At 33.3% G+C, this 15,470-nt stretch overlaps 1 protein-coding gene and 1 pseudogene across 1 annotated transcript; both read right to left on the bottom strand.

The window, feature by feature from the left end:
- Nucleotides 1–565: 565 nt before the first annotated feature.
- On the bottom strand, nt 566–2,380 carry LOC125217634 (annotated as a pseudogene).
- A 2,798-nt stretch (nt 2,381–5,178) lies between these two features.
- On the bottom strand, nt 5,179–7,088 carry LOC125185175 (cold-responsive protein kinase 1-like). The gene is made up of 6 exons (XM_048081672.1): nt 7,015–7,088; nt 6,831–6,946; nt 6,544–6,754; nt 6,230–6,467; nt 5,990–6,140; nt 5,179–5,821 (listed from the first exon to the last, which is right to left on the bottom strand). The coding sequence occupies exons 1-6, from the start codon at nt 7,076–7,078 to the stop codon at nt 5,435–5,437; spliced, it is 1,167 nt and encodes a 388-aa protein (XP_047937629.1). The 5' UTR covers nt 7,079–7,088; the 3' UTR covers nt 5,179–5,434.
- Between the last annotated feature and the right edge of the window lie 8,382 nt (nt 7,089–15,470).

The following is a 15,470-nucleotide window of genomic DNA, read 5'->3' as shown; positions in this document are numbered from 1 at the left end:
CTGAAAGTCAAAGGACTAATTTGCAATTTCGGAAACCTTTTGAAAATTAGTTTTTTTCGGTTTTTTCCCAACAGATGCACTGGTTCGTCTTCTTCAAAATCTGATCGATTCTTCTGGTTCAACACTATCTCGAATATCAACATATTATAGTTTTGAATCTTCTGAATTGTATCCGATCTAATATTTTGGTAGAACCACCGAAATTGATTTGATCTGAAAGTGATTTATCACGACTTTCACATTATCCGTTTTTGTTCAATATTCTAAATTTCCCTAACAGTTAACGTCCAAAGCCAAAATATCTCGTTGAAACCCACCTTTTATTGTCTAAAAAAAACAAACTTCACTTGAATTCTTATCAAACAAACTCATGACATGCAACTAAACAGTGGTTCCAAATTTATAGAATCAATTTTACATAGACAAAACTTCAATCACACAAATATCTCATTTCATTAGAAGCACAGTCTTCAATCAAAACCAGGAAAATAGAAAGATAATTCAAAAACTGGGAAAAAAAATGGAACAAAGCAATCTAGAGCAAACCAAGCAGAAATAGTTCAAGAAAACTAAGAAAAAAATGTCTTAGCTGACAAAAATGGAGGTGAAGTGAGTGTCATGTTTTGATGTTCAAGTCCATGAAATCAAAGACCAACCCCCCCTGGCTTCGTGATTTCATCTTCATCAATTTTCCCCCCCGGTAAGCATCGAGACAACACTCATCATGGAGGGTCGAAGCTCTGGAGAGTCCTGTGTGCAGAGCAGACCGATCTTCAAGAACTTGCAAGCCTGCTCCTCATCAAAGCATCCGTCGAGCCATGGGTCCACTAGTGTTACGAGCTTGTTTCTCTTATAAAGGTTCCATGCCTGCATTTATAAAAAATATGACAAGATTCTTCTCAAGAAAACAAAAACAAAAACAAAACAAATGTGACTTGTGCAATTATATGAAAATTAAGTTGAACGCTACTTGATAGCTCGTGTTTGCAGAGCGTAGCCGTCGTTAATACACATTATAAGGACGCAACGAGAGCTTTACAAAGAGATGATAGCAGCAAAGTTGATGAGGTTTACCTTTTCAAGAATATACTGCTCTGCTACTGGTAATCGGGTATTTATATTTCGTCTCCCGCTGATAATTTCCATAAGAAGAACCCCAAAACTGAAAACATCTGCACAGCTTGTCGACTGACCACTCATCGCGTATTCTGGTGCCAAATAACCCCTGCAATAACAGAAAACATGATCATAAGTTAATACAACACAAGTGAATGAGATGTTGCAACGTACTTGGCTCCACGAGTCGTGTTTGGAGGCATGAGCTTGGTAAGACCAAAGTTTGAAATTTTTGGGGTCAGGTCTTTGTCTAGAAGAATATTGCTTGCTTTGATATCTCCGTGGACGATATAGGGTCTAACTTCCAGATGAAGATAGGCAAGCCCCTTAGCAACTCCCGTGCAGATCTTAACTCGCGTTTCCCAGGCAAAATAGATGCTACCACCACCTGCAGATAATAAGAATGAAAACATAGATATTTACAATCACGAGGACTAAAACTCTCTACGAGGCATTACCAACGAGTGTTGTTGCTAGACTGTCCATCTCTAGGTAACCGTAAACAAGGATTCTTTGATTCCGTTCCACACAACAACCATAAACTTCCACCAAATATTTATGCTCTATGTCTGAGATCACTTCAATCTCCGTCAAGAACTTCTTCACTCCTTCAGTCGAGTCAGCAGAGAGAACCTTAATCGCGACCACCTGCCCATCCCTAAGTGTTCCCTATTCATACAAACACAATTTCTGTCTGTTAACTAATGCAATGAAAAATACAAGACAATAACACTCTTTTACCTTATAGACCAAACCACATCCTCCCTCTCTACTATCATTGGTTGGAATTGCTGGCTTCTATTTATATATACCAAGAGAATTTCAGTCAGAATTCTAAAAGAATATAAGTGGATTCTGTTAACTAATGCAACTACCTTACTCAGGGAACCAGATCCTCCCTCATCAATTCTGTTCCTTGGACTAAAATTATCAGTTGCAGTTGCTAGCTCCTCGTACGAGTATAGAGTAACATTTTGCACCCTGCGACCGCTGTGAATGATTTAGCTTCATTAGTATCAACAGAAAGATGATATAAGTAATAAAGCAAATGTGAACAAATAAGCAATTGCAGCTTCAAGAAATGTGAAAATGTGAACAAATAAGAAAATGATTTACCATTTCCAAGCTCGGGATAGCCTCTTGCTGAGTTTGTCCAATTTTGGAAAGTAGACAGCCCATAACTATCGAATTCACCAGTGACTTCAGCTGCAGATAGAATTATAACTCAAAACTTTTAGTTAAAATTACTATATACCGAGTTCATTCCGGGAGCTACTTAGGATGCTAAAATGGGCTTCCCTCAATTCAACTAACATCCTAGTAACCGCAATGTACATGCATTTCCCAAATATCTACAACAATACGGCTATATACGCATCACAATACTGCGTAAAAACGCCCTGCTTGAGTAATAGCGAAACATTAGACGCTCTCACAAGAGAACAAAAGGAAGCCACATTTATCCAAATCAATTAATACATGTAGTAATTGAACTAAAACATCTATCAACATCAACATCAAGAAATGCAACAATAGATTTGAATATATACATCAAACTCTGCTTTTTTTAGACAACTGATGATGACAATTTTTATATGAGATCACTTCCCAATTCTGAAATAGACAGCATAATATTAACATACCTAAAAATAGATTCTAATCATAAGCTGGCCTACAACAAATTATTTCCATAAATCAATCAAAAACACACAAAGCCAATAAATAAAGGGATAAAAATCCCTTGATCAATGAGTAGGTGAAACAAGAGAGAGATTAGTGGAAACAGAATAAATTAAAGATAAACAGCTGAGATTAAGCACCTGTAGCTGAGAACAGAAGAGCCTCGAAATCTAGAAGGAGGGGCCAAATTTAACTAGAATTAAAGATACTTGTATTTTCTTCCAAACTTGTTTGGTAAGTAATCAATAATTAATCATGGATAAAACTAAAGTACAATTAAATTAGTGTTTAAAGTTAAACGCGTATTCCTACTCACCTTATTTCCACTGTGTGTCACACTCACACCCTCCTTTAATTTTTCTTACTATACAAAACATAAATAATTATAACATTTTTAAAAATATACTACTATAAATTTGGTTTGATACACACATAAAGGGAGCATACCACATGATACCTGTTGTGTTTGGCATATGAATATAACTAAAATTAGGAATTAATCACATATAAATTTTTATTTTTAATGAACTTGGTATTTTTCATTAAAAATAAAAGATGTGGAGTGAATAAAAGAGACCACTTTTGAATAAAAGATGTGGAGTGAAGAATATAATTTGAGCAATTAATCAATATAGCTTATTTTTTCCACAATGTATTTGAGTTCACGAGAGTGCGATCATATCATAACTCATATTTATGTGATAACCTAATAACCCTATCATTTTATGGATCAAAAGTATCATTCTTACTAAAAATGATATTTTTTCAGCATGCATAAAATGATACTTTTATTCCATAAAATAATATTATGTTCCATAAAATGATATTTTTCATCCATAAAATGAGGGTTATTAGGTTATCACCATAATATGGGTTATGATATGATCACATCCCTGAATTCACATTTCCCATCCATCTACAGATTTAATTTGTTTTGTTTAATAATTGTATGGAAATACTTATTTTGTTTTGTTTAATAATTGTATGGAAATGCTTATTCATGGCCACTGCCAATAAGAATTCAATTTTGTCATTAGTCATTAAAAATTGCAACTATTTGTGATCTGACAAGATTTCCATTTTTAACAACGTTATTACAATAAGCACGCACGAGGTGTTCAGACTGGAACATTTGTATGTAAAATACTACACATAATATGGTTGATAATGATATCATATCGAAAATCCAACGTAGGATTAATTACTAGCTAGTTTTCATTTAGAAAATGCCTTGTACGCATAAGGGCATTCCCAACCTGTCTCCAATTCAGGCTTCAAGTCCCCTCCACGTTATCATTCTCCTAAATTTGAGTCACAGACCACAATTCCTCTAGCCATGCAGGCCCCATTCCGAGCCACAACTATTAAATTACAATATTCAAAACTGTAACCTACTTTACATGAAAAAATTCAAAATATTGAGCAATTATAATATAAGAATATCATTTTAAATTCAAAAATAATAAATTATAAACTAAAAAAAATTAAAAATTAGAACAGCAAAAAAAATGCAAAAAAAAAACAAAATGCAACAAAAATTTAAAATTAGAAAATGCAACAAAACCCTAAAAAATCAGAAATTGGGGCAACGGGTCACGGCCTGCTTCACCTCTAACGCCGGGCCGGGACTCTCGAATTGCGGCACGGGAACGCCTAACCCTGAGCCGGGCCGGCCCCCGGGAACGGCCCGGGGACGCAACTACGGCACCGGGACCGTCCCAGCCCGGAAATCTCCTCCGTTTTGACGCCTGCGTCCCGAGCTGGACCCCAATCGCGGCCCGTCCCCTCCGCGTTGGGGATGCTCTAATAATGATCAGGAGTACTTCAAGTAATTATACTAGTCACGTTGCAATATATTTTTAAAATATACAAAATGCAATAAATTCAAGTTTGAAATGCCCGTAATAATTAATAAAATCATGGTTTTGGTGGAAATTTTGGAAATCGCTATAGTTTTTAATTTTCAAACAAAATTTAAATCATCATATTCTACAAATGAGGTAGATGATTCCGGGGTAAAATAATAAAAATGACCAATTTGAATTTTGAGTCTAATTATTATTAATCACACAAAAAAAAGTTACCCATATGGATTCTGTTTCTCTTTGTTATTTTAACCGAGTAAAATATTAGTTGACCTATACAGATACCAATTGCCATCATGTGCTGGAAAAGTCAAAATTTTTTAATTTTATTTTCAATATATATGTATATCCAATGCAAATTGTAGACTAGCGTTTGTTTAAACTATGACTGAGCTTGAAGGCATTTTTTTAAGACTAAAATATTCTTAGAATATGAATCAATTTCCATTTTGATTTATAGTGGATTTATCAAGATTAATGTCTACAAAGTGAAATGCAACAACAGAAATATACGCCCTCACCAATAATCAATTTTGCAATAAAAGGTACTACTAATTTACATAATTTCACATGCAGAGGTTCCAAATTTATAGAAGCAATTAATTTTACATAGACAACTTTATTTACACAGATATCTCATTTCATGAGAATCACAACCTATGAACAAAACAAGGAAAATAAAAAAGAAGAACAAAGTGAACAACACAATCTAAAGCAAGCCAGGCACAAAATTGTACAAAAAAACTAAGAAAATTTCTCTTACAAATAAAAAATCAATCCCTCAAATGATAAGAGAAGGTAGCATGAGAAGAAGGTGCAGAAGTCCATGTCGATTTCTCCACGCTATCGGAGCCCGAGGAGTTGAAATTGGACGACGTCTGGTGCGCGTTGTCAACCTTTGGCTTGGGATCGGTTGTTTTGATCTTCAAGTCCATGAAATCAGAGATCAACCCCGGCTTCGTGATTGCATCTTCATCCAAAATTTTCTCTCCCGTAAGCATCCGGACAACAGTCGACATTGAGGGCCGAAGCTTAGGAGAGTCCTGCGTGCAGAGCAGACCGATCTTCAAGAACTTGCAAGCCTGCTCAGCATCAAAATCTCCGTTCAACGCTGTGTCCACTAGCAACACGAGCTCTTTGCTCTCGTAAAGTTGCCATGTCTGCATCCACAAATACATGAATTTTAGTAATCAAAACTACTTAAAAAAGTCTCAGGGCTCAAACATGCTTGAAAACATGACATCCAGGGAGACTTGTGTAGTTATATGAGAAAATATCGAGCGAATAAGTTAAAACAACGCTACTTGATAGTTCGTTATGTGGTTTACCCTTTCGAGAATATACTGCTCTGCTATGGGTAATCGGCTATTTGTATTGCATCTCCCGCTGACTATTTCGATAAGAAGAACCCCAAAGCTGTAAATATCAGCACGACGTGTCAAGTGCCCTCTTATCGCGTATTCTGGTGCCAAATAGCCTCTGCAATAACAGAAACACATGTTCAAAAGTTAAGACGAGATTTGGATTCCAAAAACATCGAAGCCATTGGATTCAATGCTGCAACTTACATGGTTCCCGCAACACGCGTACTAACATGAGTCATGTTTGGAGGCATGAGCTTGGCAAGGCCGAAATCTGAAATCCTCGGGGTCAGGTCTTTGTCTAGAAGAATATTGCTTGCTTTGATGTCACGATGGATGATACGTGGCCTAACTTCCTCGTGAAGATAGGCAAGCCCCCTAGCAACTCCCGTGCAGATCTTGACCCGCGTTTTCCAGCTAAAATGGATGCTGCAGTGGCCCCCACCTACAGTTTGTTAGAGATCATCAGACAAACTTACCTAGTAAAGAAAAACTAGATATTTACTATAACAAGGCATTACCAAGAAGTGTCTTTGCTAGGCTGTTATTCTCGAGGTAGTTGTAAACGAGGATTCTTTGATTCCGTTCGACACAGCAACCATAAAGCTTCACTAAATTCCCATGCTCTATGTCGGAGATCACTTCAATCTCCGTCAAGAACTCTTTCACTCCTTGACTCGAGTTAGCAGAGAGAACCTTAATTGCAGCCATCTGCCCATTCCTAAGTTTTCCCTATTTATCGAAAAAGGTTTAAGTGAATTTTGTTAACTAATGCAATGAAAAATACAAGACGAGACGAGACTTTTACCTTATAGACGGAACCAAATCCTCCCTCCCCAATTTTATTCTCTGGACTATAATCATTGGTTGCAATTGCTAGCTCCTTGTATGAGTATAGAGTAACATTTTGCACTCCTGGGAGCTCTGTAAATGATTTAGCTTCATTAGTATCAACACAAAAATGTGACATGAAATACAAGCTAGAGATTTACCATCTCCAAGCTCGGGATCGCCTCTTGCTGAATTTCGTTCGAATAAGAATGATAAACAGGACATAACTATAGGATTCACCACCAACTTCAGCCTGATATAGCCACACACAGATAGATTGCTTCACAATGTAAAAACTGCAACAAACAAAAGCTATATAAATCAGAATTAACTTTTTGTTAAAATCATATATATTGATTTCAATTAAATTAACATCCTATGAACCACAATGTACGTGGATATTCCCAAATATCTACGAAAATAAAGCTACGTAAAACACCCTGCTTGAGTAGTAGCGAAACACTAGACGCTCTCATAAGAGAACGAAAGGAAGCCACCTTCATCAAAATCAAGATAACTACAACAAAAAAAACACCCTTTTAAATCAAAATGTTCATGTAAGCCACAATTTGACTAGCTAAACATCAATCAAAATCAAGATATTCAACAAGAGATTTGAAATTATGCATCAAACTCTGGTTTTTTTAGACAACTGTTAATGAAATTCTATATGAGATTACTTCCCATTTCAGAAATAGACAGGACAGATCATGTAACATACCCAAAAAATAGATGGAATAAATGCATAAGCTCTACTCTTAAGCTGGCCTATAAATAAATATATATTCTACATAAATCAATCAAAACTCACATGATAGCCTCCTCAACACTAAAATTGCAATGCCATCCCACCCAAAAACACACACCAAAAAAATAAAGGGATAAAATTTAAGTCTTGATGAGAAAAAAATCGAGTAACACCTTGATCAATCACTAGCAACTGAAACGAGAGAGAGATTAGTGGAAACAACATAAATTAAGACAAACCCAGTTGAGATTAAGCACCTGCAGCTGAAGTAAGGCTCCGAAATCTTGATTGAGGGAATGGAATAAAATAGAGCAAATTAAAGTCTCCGGTGATTAGAGCGAGTTATTATTGTTCCAAACTTGTTACGTACTAATTTGAAATGTAAGGAACTTAGGAACAAGTTAATCAATATTCAATGATGGATCGAAATAAAGTAGAATGAGAATATTGAAAATTTATTTGATTTGGGTGGAAGAATATGAAAGTCAACCACGGCGGGTGACCAATTCTCCACGTGGGCCACTTCGTTTTCACACCATTACGTTTACTTAATTAAATTAATTCATATAGTATAAACACTCATTTTTAATTAACTTGAATTTTATTCAAAAAGAACGTTCAATTTAATTGCTGTCATACTCCCTCCGTCCCATTTTAGGAGCATCGGTTTACCTTTTTTAGGTGTCACACTTTAGAAGTCTCGATTAGAATATCTTATAAATGTAATAGGCCTCACATTCTACGAACCTTTTTCCACTCACATTTTATTATAAAATTAATACTCCCTCTGTCCCATAAGTGTGACATCTTTAGTGGGAGGAGGGGGTATAAAAAATAAAACTCAAATGAAATTTCTGAAGTGGGACGGAAGGAGTATTATATAATATTAAAAAAAAATAAGATATACTATGAATCATTGAATAGTGAGAAGGGATTATGAAGTTAGTAGACCACTTTGTGAGTAAGAGATGTGGTAATTTGCGTTGTTATTATGTTTACTAGTAGTATTCACGTGTAATAGTTGTAAGGAAATATTCTTTTCCTTGACCCCTAACAACAAGAATTCCATTTTCAAACGTTCAACCTTAGTAATACCAAAATGCTCACATGATGTGTTCATACAATTTTTTTTCTCTAATAATATAAGGCTATAAGCTATTTTTATTTTCTTGACCTCTGACAAGAATTCCACTTTCAACAACGTTAGCCATATAATAAAATATAATAATGCACACACGAGGTGTTCAGACCCAACTCAAATTTCCTAATATCTGAAATAGTAGTAAAACATAACATTTGTATATATTATATCAAAAATCCAACGTAGGATTACTAGTTTCGTATCAATTTGCAATTTATTAAATATTGAGCCTAAAATTTCATTTTAATTTATTTGATTGGGAAGAGGCTCAAAATATATGAACGCATAGAATGTTGCAGCAATTGTGATAACGTTTTAACCTGAAGAAGCAAACCATAGAAGGAGCCACGTGTCTCGACAACGGAAGGGAATGGATCCCATGCTGTGCACAGCACAACATTGTTGTGCTGTGTTTAAAACACAACCGTTTGTGAATGAAACGCAACTTTACTTATTTTTATTTTATTTTTATTTTCCATTTCTTTTTGTTTAATTGCACATGTAGAAATAGCACAGCACCTGCTGTGCACAGCAGGTGCTGATCCATTTCCAAACAGTTGTATCTACATGAAACAACAAGCACAGTAATGAGCTCAGACACACCTTATGGTTTAATTTCTGCTTTTCCTTAATTAATTAATTAATTAATTATTGATTTTGTGACGGAACTGGCAGCGGCATGGACTTGAGAAATGGCGTCGATGCCCTTTCTGGTGGGCTCCGGTAGGATTAGGAAGCCCACGGAAAGGGTGTCTACCAATTTGTCCACAAATACGGTGCTAACGTTGACGGCGACAGGTGACTTATAATTGTATATAGAGGGAACATCTTTTTTGGTCCACGAATTTTGCCAAAGTATCATTTTAGGTCCGTGAACTTTGAAAATATCATTTGAGGTCCATCAACTATGAGTTAATATCATTTGAAGTACTTTTTTACTATTTCCAAGTTTTTCTGGACGAAAATACCCTCAATACCTTAAAAGGTATATATTTTTAATAAACTTATCATATAGTACTCATATTTTTTATGAATATCTTTACAATATATTTTTGACGAATTTTCTAAATATAATTTGACCTTCAATATTACTATCTCCGTCCCCCAAATTTTGACACACTTTGACCCCGCATGGGTTTTAAGAAATGCAATGGAGAGTGAGTTGAAAAAATTGGTGGGACGTGAGTCCTACTTTTAAAGTATTAGTTAATAAAATGTGAGTAGGAATGAGTTAGTGGAATATGGGGTCCACTACCAAAAATGGTAAAAAGTGAAGTGTGTCGAATTTTCAGGGACGGACCGAAATAGTAAACTGTATCAAAATTTGGAGGACGGATGTAGTATCACTTAATTTTGTGACATACAGAAAAAGATCCTTATTCAATTTTTTATATTAAAGAATTTTAAAATTGAATAAAGAACTTTTCTTTAATAATAAAAAATTGAATAAGGATCTTTTCTTGCATGTCACAAAATTAAGTGATAATATTGAAGGTGCAATTATATTTAGAAAATTCATCAAATATATAGTAAAGATATTTATAAAAAATATGAGTATATGATAAGTTTATTAAAAATATATACCCATAAAATATTAAGGGTATTTTCGTACAGAAAAATTGGAAATAGTAAAAAAGTACTTTAATTGATATTAACCCATAGTTGGCAGAGCTCAAATGATATTTTGAAAGTTCACGGACCTAAAATAATACTTTGGCAAAGTTCATGGACCAAAAAAGATTTTCCCTCTTGTATAGGGGTGTAAATTCGGGTACCCATGGGTACCCAAACCCGAAAATTCGGGTACCCGAACCCGAAATCTCAAAAATATCATACCCAATACCCGACCCGTATGTGAATTCGGGTATCCTAATACCCGATGCGGGTACCCGAACCCAACTAATCGGGTACCCATAAACCCGGAATTATTATATTTGGAATTTATTCTTTTATATAAATTAAATTGTGATGAGAATAGAGATTATTAAAATAACACAATACGGAGTACTATTTATTGACTATAATTCTACTCCTATATTATATAAAATAGACATTAGACAAATAGACAATTAATTTTAAAATAATTTTTTTTTGGTATAAATTGAAACATAAAAGAGATTATTTTTTTAAGATATTAACTGAACATGTAAATAAAATGGAAAAAACATAACTAATAAACTATATATTTTCAAAAGATAACAAGTAAGAAAATAAATAATGCAACATGAACCGAACACGAATGTAAAGAAGTATTAAAGTCGAGATAATAGAACAATGAAATGTCAAAGCAACCAAACATATAATCTAAATAATGTCAAAGCAACCAAACATAATCCAAATAGTAAACTAAGAACTTTATAACTCAAAATATTTATCACAAATACATAATTAATCGGGTTTAATCGGGTATTAGTCGGGTATTCTAATACAGGTTTCGGGTACCCTAAACCCGAAGAATCCTAACATTCACTACCCAAACCCGTACCCGAACCCATAATTTCGGGTTTCGGGTACCCAAAACCCGTCGGGTATTGGGACTGGATCAGAAATACCCGAATCCCGCGGATTAAATTTTCAGCCCTACTCTTGTATAGAATATGAAACAGATTTTAATTATGAAAGTTGATTTAATTTTGATTAGTCTACTACGTACAGTAAAAAGTTTGAAAACAGAATCTAAAGGTTTTATTTTCACGCAATTGCTAGATCGTGTACAAAACGACATATTTGTAGATTTTGAATTGACGTCGTTTTATTAAGTTTGAATATTTTTTCCTTTCTACCTTTTGATCATCTTGAATTGATGAGACATGAGAATTAAGTTGTTTTTGTGAATGGATGAGACATAAGAAGTTGTGAATTCATGAGACAGATTTATAAAAAATATTGAATTTTCATAATTTAATCTACTGAAAAGTACTTTGTATAAATTATTTTCTTATTAGTTATGAAGTTTCTAATTTTCGAATAGTTAAACAACGTATTACTCCCAATATTTTATTTAAACATGTATCATTACACCACACTACTAATAATGTGAAGCTCACTCTCTACTAACACTACTTACACTACACTTTATCTCCCTCTCTCTTACATATACATTCAAATTTAAAACTTGTACCTAACCAAATTTTCATATAAATAATTTATTATAAAATTGATTTGTTTTAATTTTTTCAGTACTTGTTGTTCCTATAATTCTGAAATTTTTGTTCATGTACTATATTTTTTTCTTCCTCTCTCTTGTTTTAATTTTTTGCTCCCCCGAAATAAATTTCTGACTCCACTTTTAATCAATATTATGAGACTAATCAAAATTTGATCAAATTTTATGATTTAAATTACTATTATCTGATTATCTCGTTTTATAGTAACGGTGATTTTCAAATTTCAACTAATGTTGAATGAAAATGGCATATGCAGCCGTATCTATGACCGGAATGATTTGTCCCCAAGTGGCGATGTCTATGTCGGAGGCACCACGGCTAGGCCATATGAGCGGTCACCCTCCTCGGCATCCTTGCCGGCGGCGCGCTTCTTGATCATACATATTTATGGTTTACTTCAATTATCTTTAGTATTCTATGGGCTTGGATCCCCTGTGGAGGAATCACAGCAGGGGATGATGTTCCTCACATCCCAATTTTTCATACTTAAAATATACTCTTTTCGTTCCATAGTAATAGAGTCATTTTGTCATTTTGGTACGTTCCATAGTAATATAGTCATTTCTCTTTTTAGTAAAAGTACATATTTTTCCACACATACTTTACTCTCTCTTACTTTATTCTTTCTTCATCTCTCTACCTTTTTCATTTTTCACTTTACTCTCTCCCTTTACTTAACTCACCTAACATAATTTTTCTTAATCTCCGTGCCGAAAAGAAACGCCTCAATTACTATGGAACGGAGGGAGTAATACTTAAAGAAAAAACAAAAAATTTAAAAAATTGAGATGTGAGGAACAACATCCCCTGCCGTGATTCTTCCACAGCAGGAGATCCAAGCCCAGTATACTACGCTGGCCCAAAATTCAAAATCATTTCAACAAAATTATGATAAGAACACTGTAATATGGCATGACCCAAAATATTCCAGCACAATCCAATCCAATACACAACCCAAAAAATTAAATGGAAGTGAAATCAACAAATATGTGTCATTTATTATTATTATTATTATTATTATTATTATTATTATTATTATTATTATTATTATTATTTATCATGGGCCACCTGAGGAGTTTATGGGGAGGCCCAATGGGCTGTAGCGGGCTGTGCAATCTTTGCAGAAAATAAATTTTATAGAGTATGACGTGTTAATTTTCGGCGATGGATAAAAATGTGAAGGTTTTAATTTTGCACTAAATAATGATGATATCATTTCAATTTTCAAAATTTTTATTACTGAATAATGAAATTTGTGCAAGATTCAGCTATCTACCGTTTTAAATATGAATGGTTATAACTTATAATTTTGAGAAAGTAAATTCATCACAAACCGGTGGGTGAATTGAGGCCAATAACTTTTTTTTAAAATGGTTTTGATATTAAATCTAGACTAATAAAAAATACAAATAGTTATAATCTGTCAAAAATAATGGAAGCTCAAAGTGACTTTGACGTGATTCATGTATTCACACTAGCAACAAGAATCTGATCATGTTATGGATTATGGAAGTTCTATCTACCTTAGATAAGAAACAACAATATATCTATTGAGGTTTATTGTTTTTAATTGTTATCCATTTCTACTTTAACTACAGCCATTCCTTATATTTTATGGAGTATTTTCTAATTTCTTGGTAGAACCGTTACTACTAAAAAGTCTAAAATAATATTGGTTTTTTACTTCTTATTAACATTAGTGATGATGTTTTTATCATTGTATGTATCGATTTATTTAACAACGAAGTATTCTATTTTAAATCAGTATAAATACTATAAAAATTTTATCAATCGCTTGTGTTGGAAAGTTTTAAAAAATAATAGTAACAATTTAGGACGAAAAAAAAAACGTACTTAAATTAAGGACAAATTAGCTTAATCTTTTGTTTTTTTTAGTACGCTTCCATTTGCGTCCTCTAATTTTAGTTGGGATAGCAACAATAAGGAGGTTCTTTTGAAGCATTGGTGATATATTTTGAAACACAAATTAGCGTCCTTATTTGCATTAAAAGTGTCTTTTTTTATCGTAACGAGAAATAAAAAATATAAGCGAATTGCTGAGAATAATTCGACAGTCCTCGTCCATCAAAGGTAGTCTAACCGCATCTTTATACAGAATAAGAAACTCCTTTCATATACTCAAAACAATTATTGGGTGTCGCATATCCAGTCATAAAACGCAGATCACTAGCTCATAGTATTGCAATAATAAAATATAGATCACACATGTAATACATCACGATTTTTATCGAGATCTTTTTTAGAGGGATTTTTAGTGATTTATATTTCCAGTTGATCCTAACCACCCATTGGTACTTGGATGCACATTATTCCAAAATTTAAAAGGGGGAGTTGTGGACTGGTGTAAGATCTTTGTTCTACATTTGCTTTAAAGTTATTTCCTTTGACATAATTGTCTTCTTACCTATTTAGTTAGATGGGTGAAAGTGATAGTCAAATTATTCTTATTTGGAACACTAACGCAGCCCTCTAAATTTGTTTGTTGTCTAGTGTTTGGCAATGTGTATAATCTCACCACGCAATTCCACTTCATATGATTTCATCTTCTTTGACATTCAACTTTAAAAATGCCCACCTCAATTTTTTTAATTATTTTTTTCACTATTAATTATTGCAAGGGGTCATGACATGATGTTTTCAAAGGTCGATTTATCTCCAATGTTTTTGGTAGTGGTAAAGTTGCTTTGTTTGACACACATGTCGTCTTCGTTATGACTATTAGTGATTAGTGATTTTATCTTTTTCTGTCGACGCTCTTATTAGAACTATGAATGGGAAGAGAGTTATTAGTGAATTATTTAAATATTATTTCGATAAAATGTGAAGTAAAATATGATTTGTAATCAATAATTGTGCTCTAATTAGTTGATTAATTGTGAATATATATATCACCAGCTGATTTTTTATTACTACATTATTTTATTATTAAATGACAATGTACACATATATAGCCACCCAACTGCTAAATTTATGAATGTAAACAAACTAATTAATACTAGTACAACTATTTTATAGTACTAGTTGCTAGTAAACCATGTATTAATTCCAGATAACAATACATCATTTTATATTCTTGATTAAGTCTACAAAGTCAAGTAGATGAATCAACCAATTGAATTTCATTGACTTGGAAGGTAATCTATTATCTATATACTACTATTACTTAAGAAAATGGACAGCCAATTAACCCAATTCTAATTTAGTACCAATTAAATTATTTCAATATGTAAACTCACCAGCAACTGCCTAATTTAAAAAGGTTGTATATTTACCATGTATGTCATGTATTTAATGAAACATGGGGCAGAGTGGGTTTCAAATGAATAAATAAATAAAAAATGTAAGTTTAAGTATGATATGGTAAAACAAGATTATTAATCATGATCCAATTATGAACTATCGGGATTCTATAAATAGTTTGCTTAGATTTATGAATTTTATTAATTTGTGATTTTTATTGAGATCATTTTTTATAAATCGACGTAGCCAAATAGGAAATCAGATCATTTTTTCACGAGGAAATTGAGAAAATATTAAAAT

The sequence above is a fragment of the Salvia hispanica genome, chromosome 4 (assembly GCF_023119035.1).
Source record: "Salvia hispanica cultivar TCC Black 2014 chromosome 4, UniMelb_Shisp_WGS_1.0, whole genome shotgun sequence".
Taxonomy (NCBI): domain Eukaryota; kingdom Viridiplantae; phylum Streptophyta; class Magnoliopsida; order Lamiales; family Lamiaceae; genus Salvia; species Salvia hispanica.
This window is presented reverse-complemented; position numbering and strand designations above follow the sequence as displayed.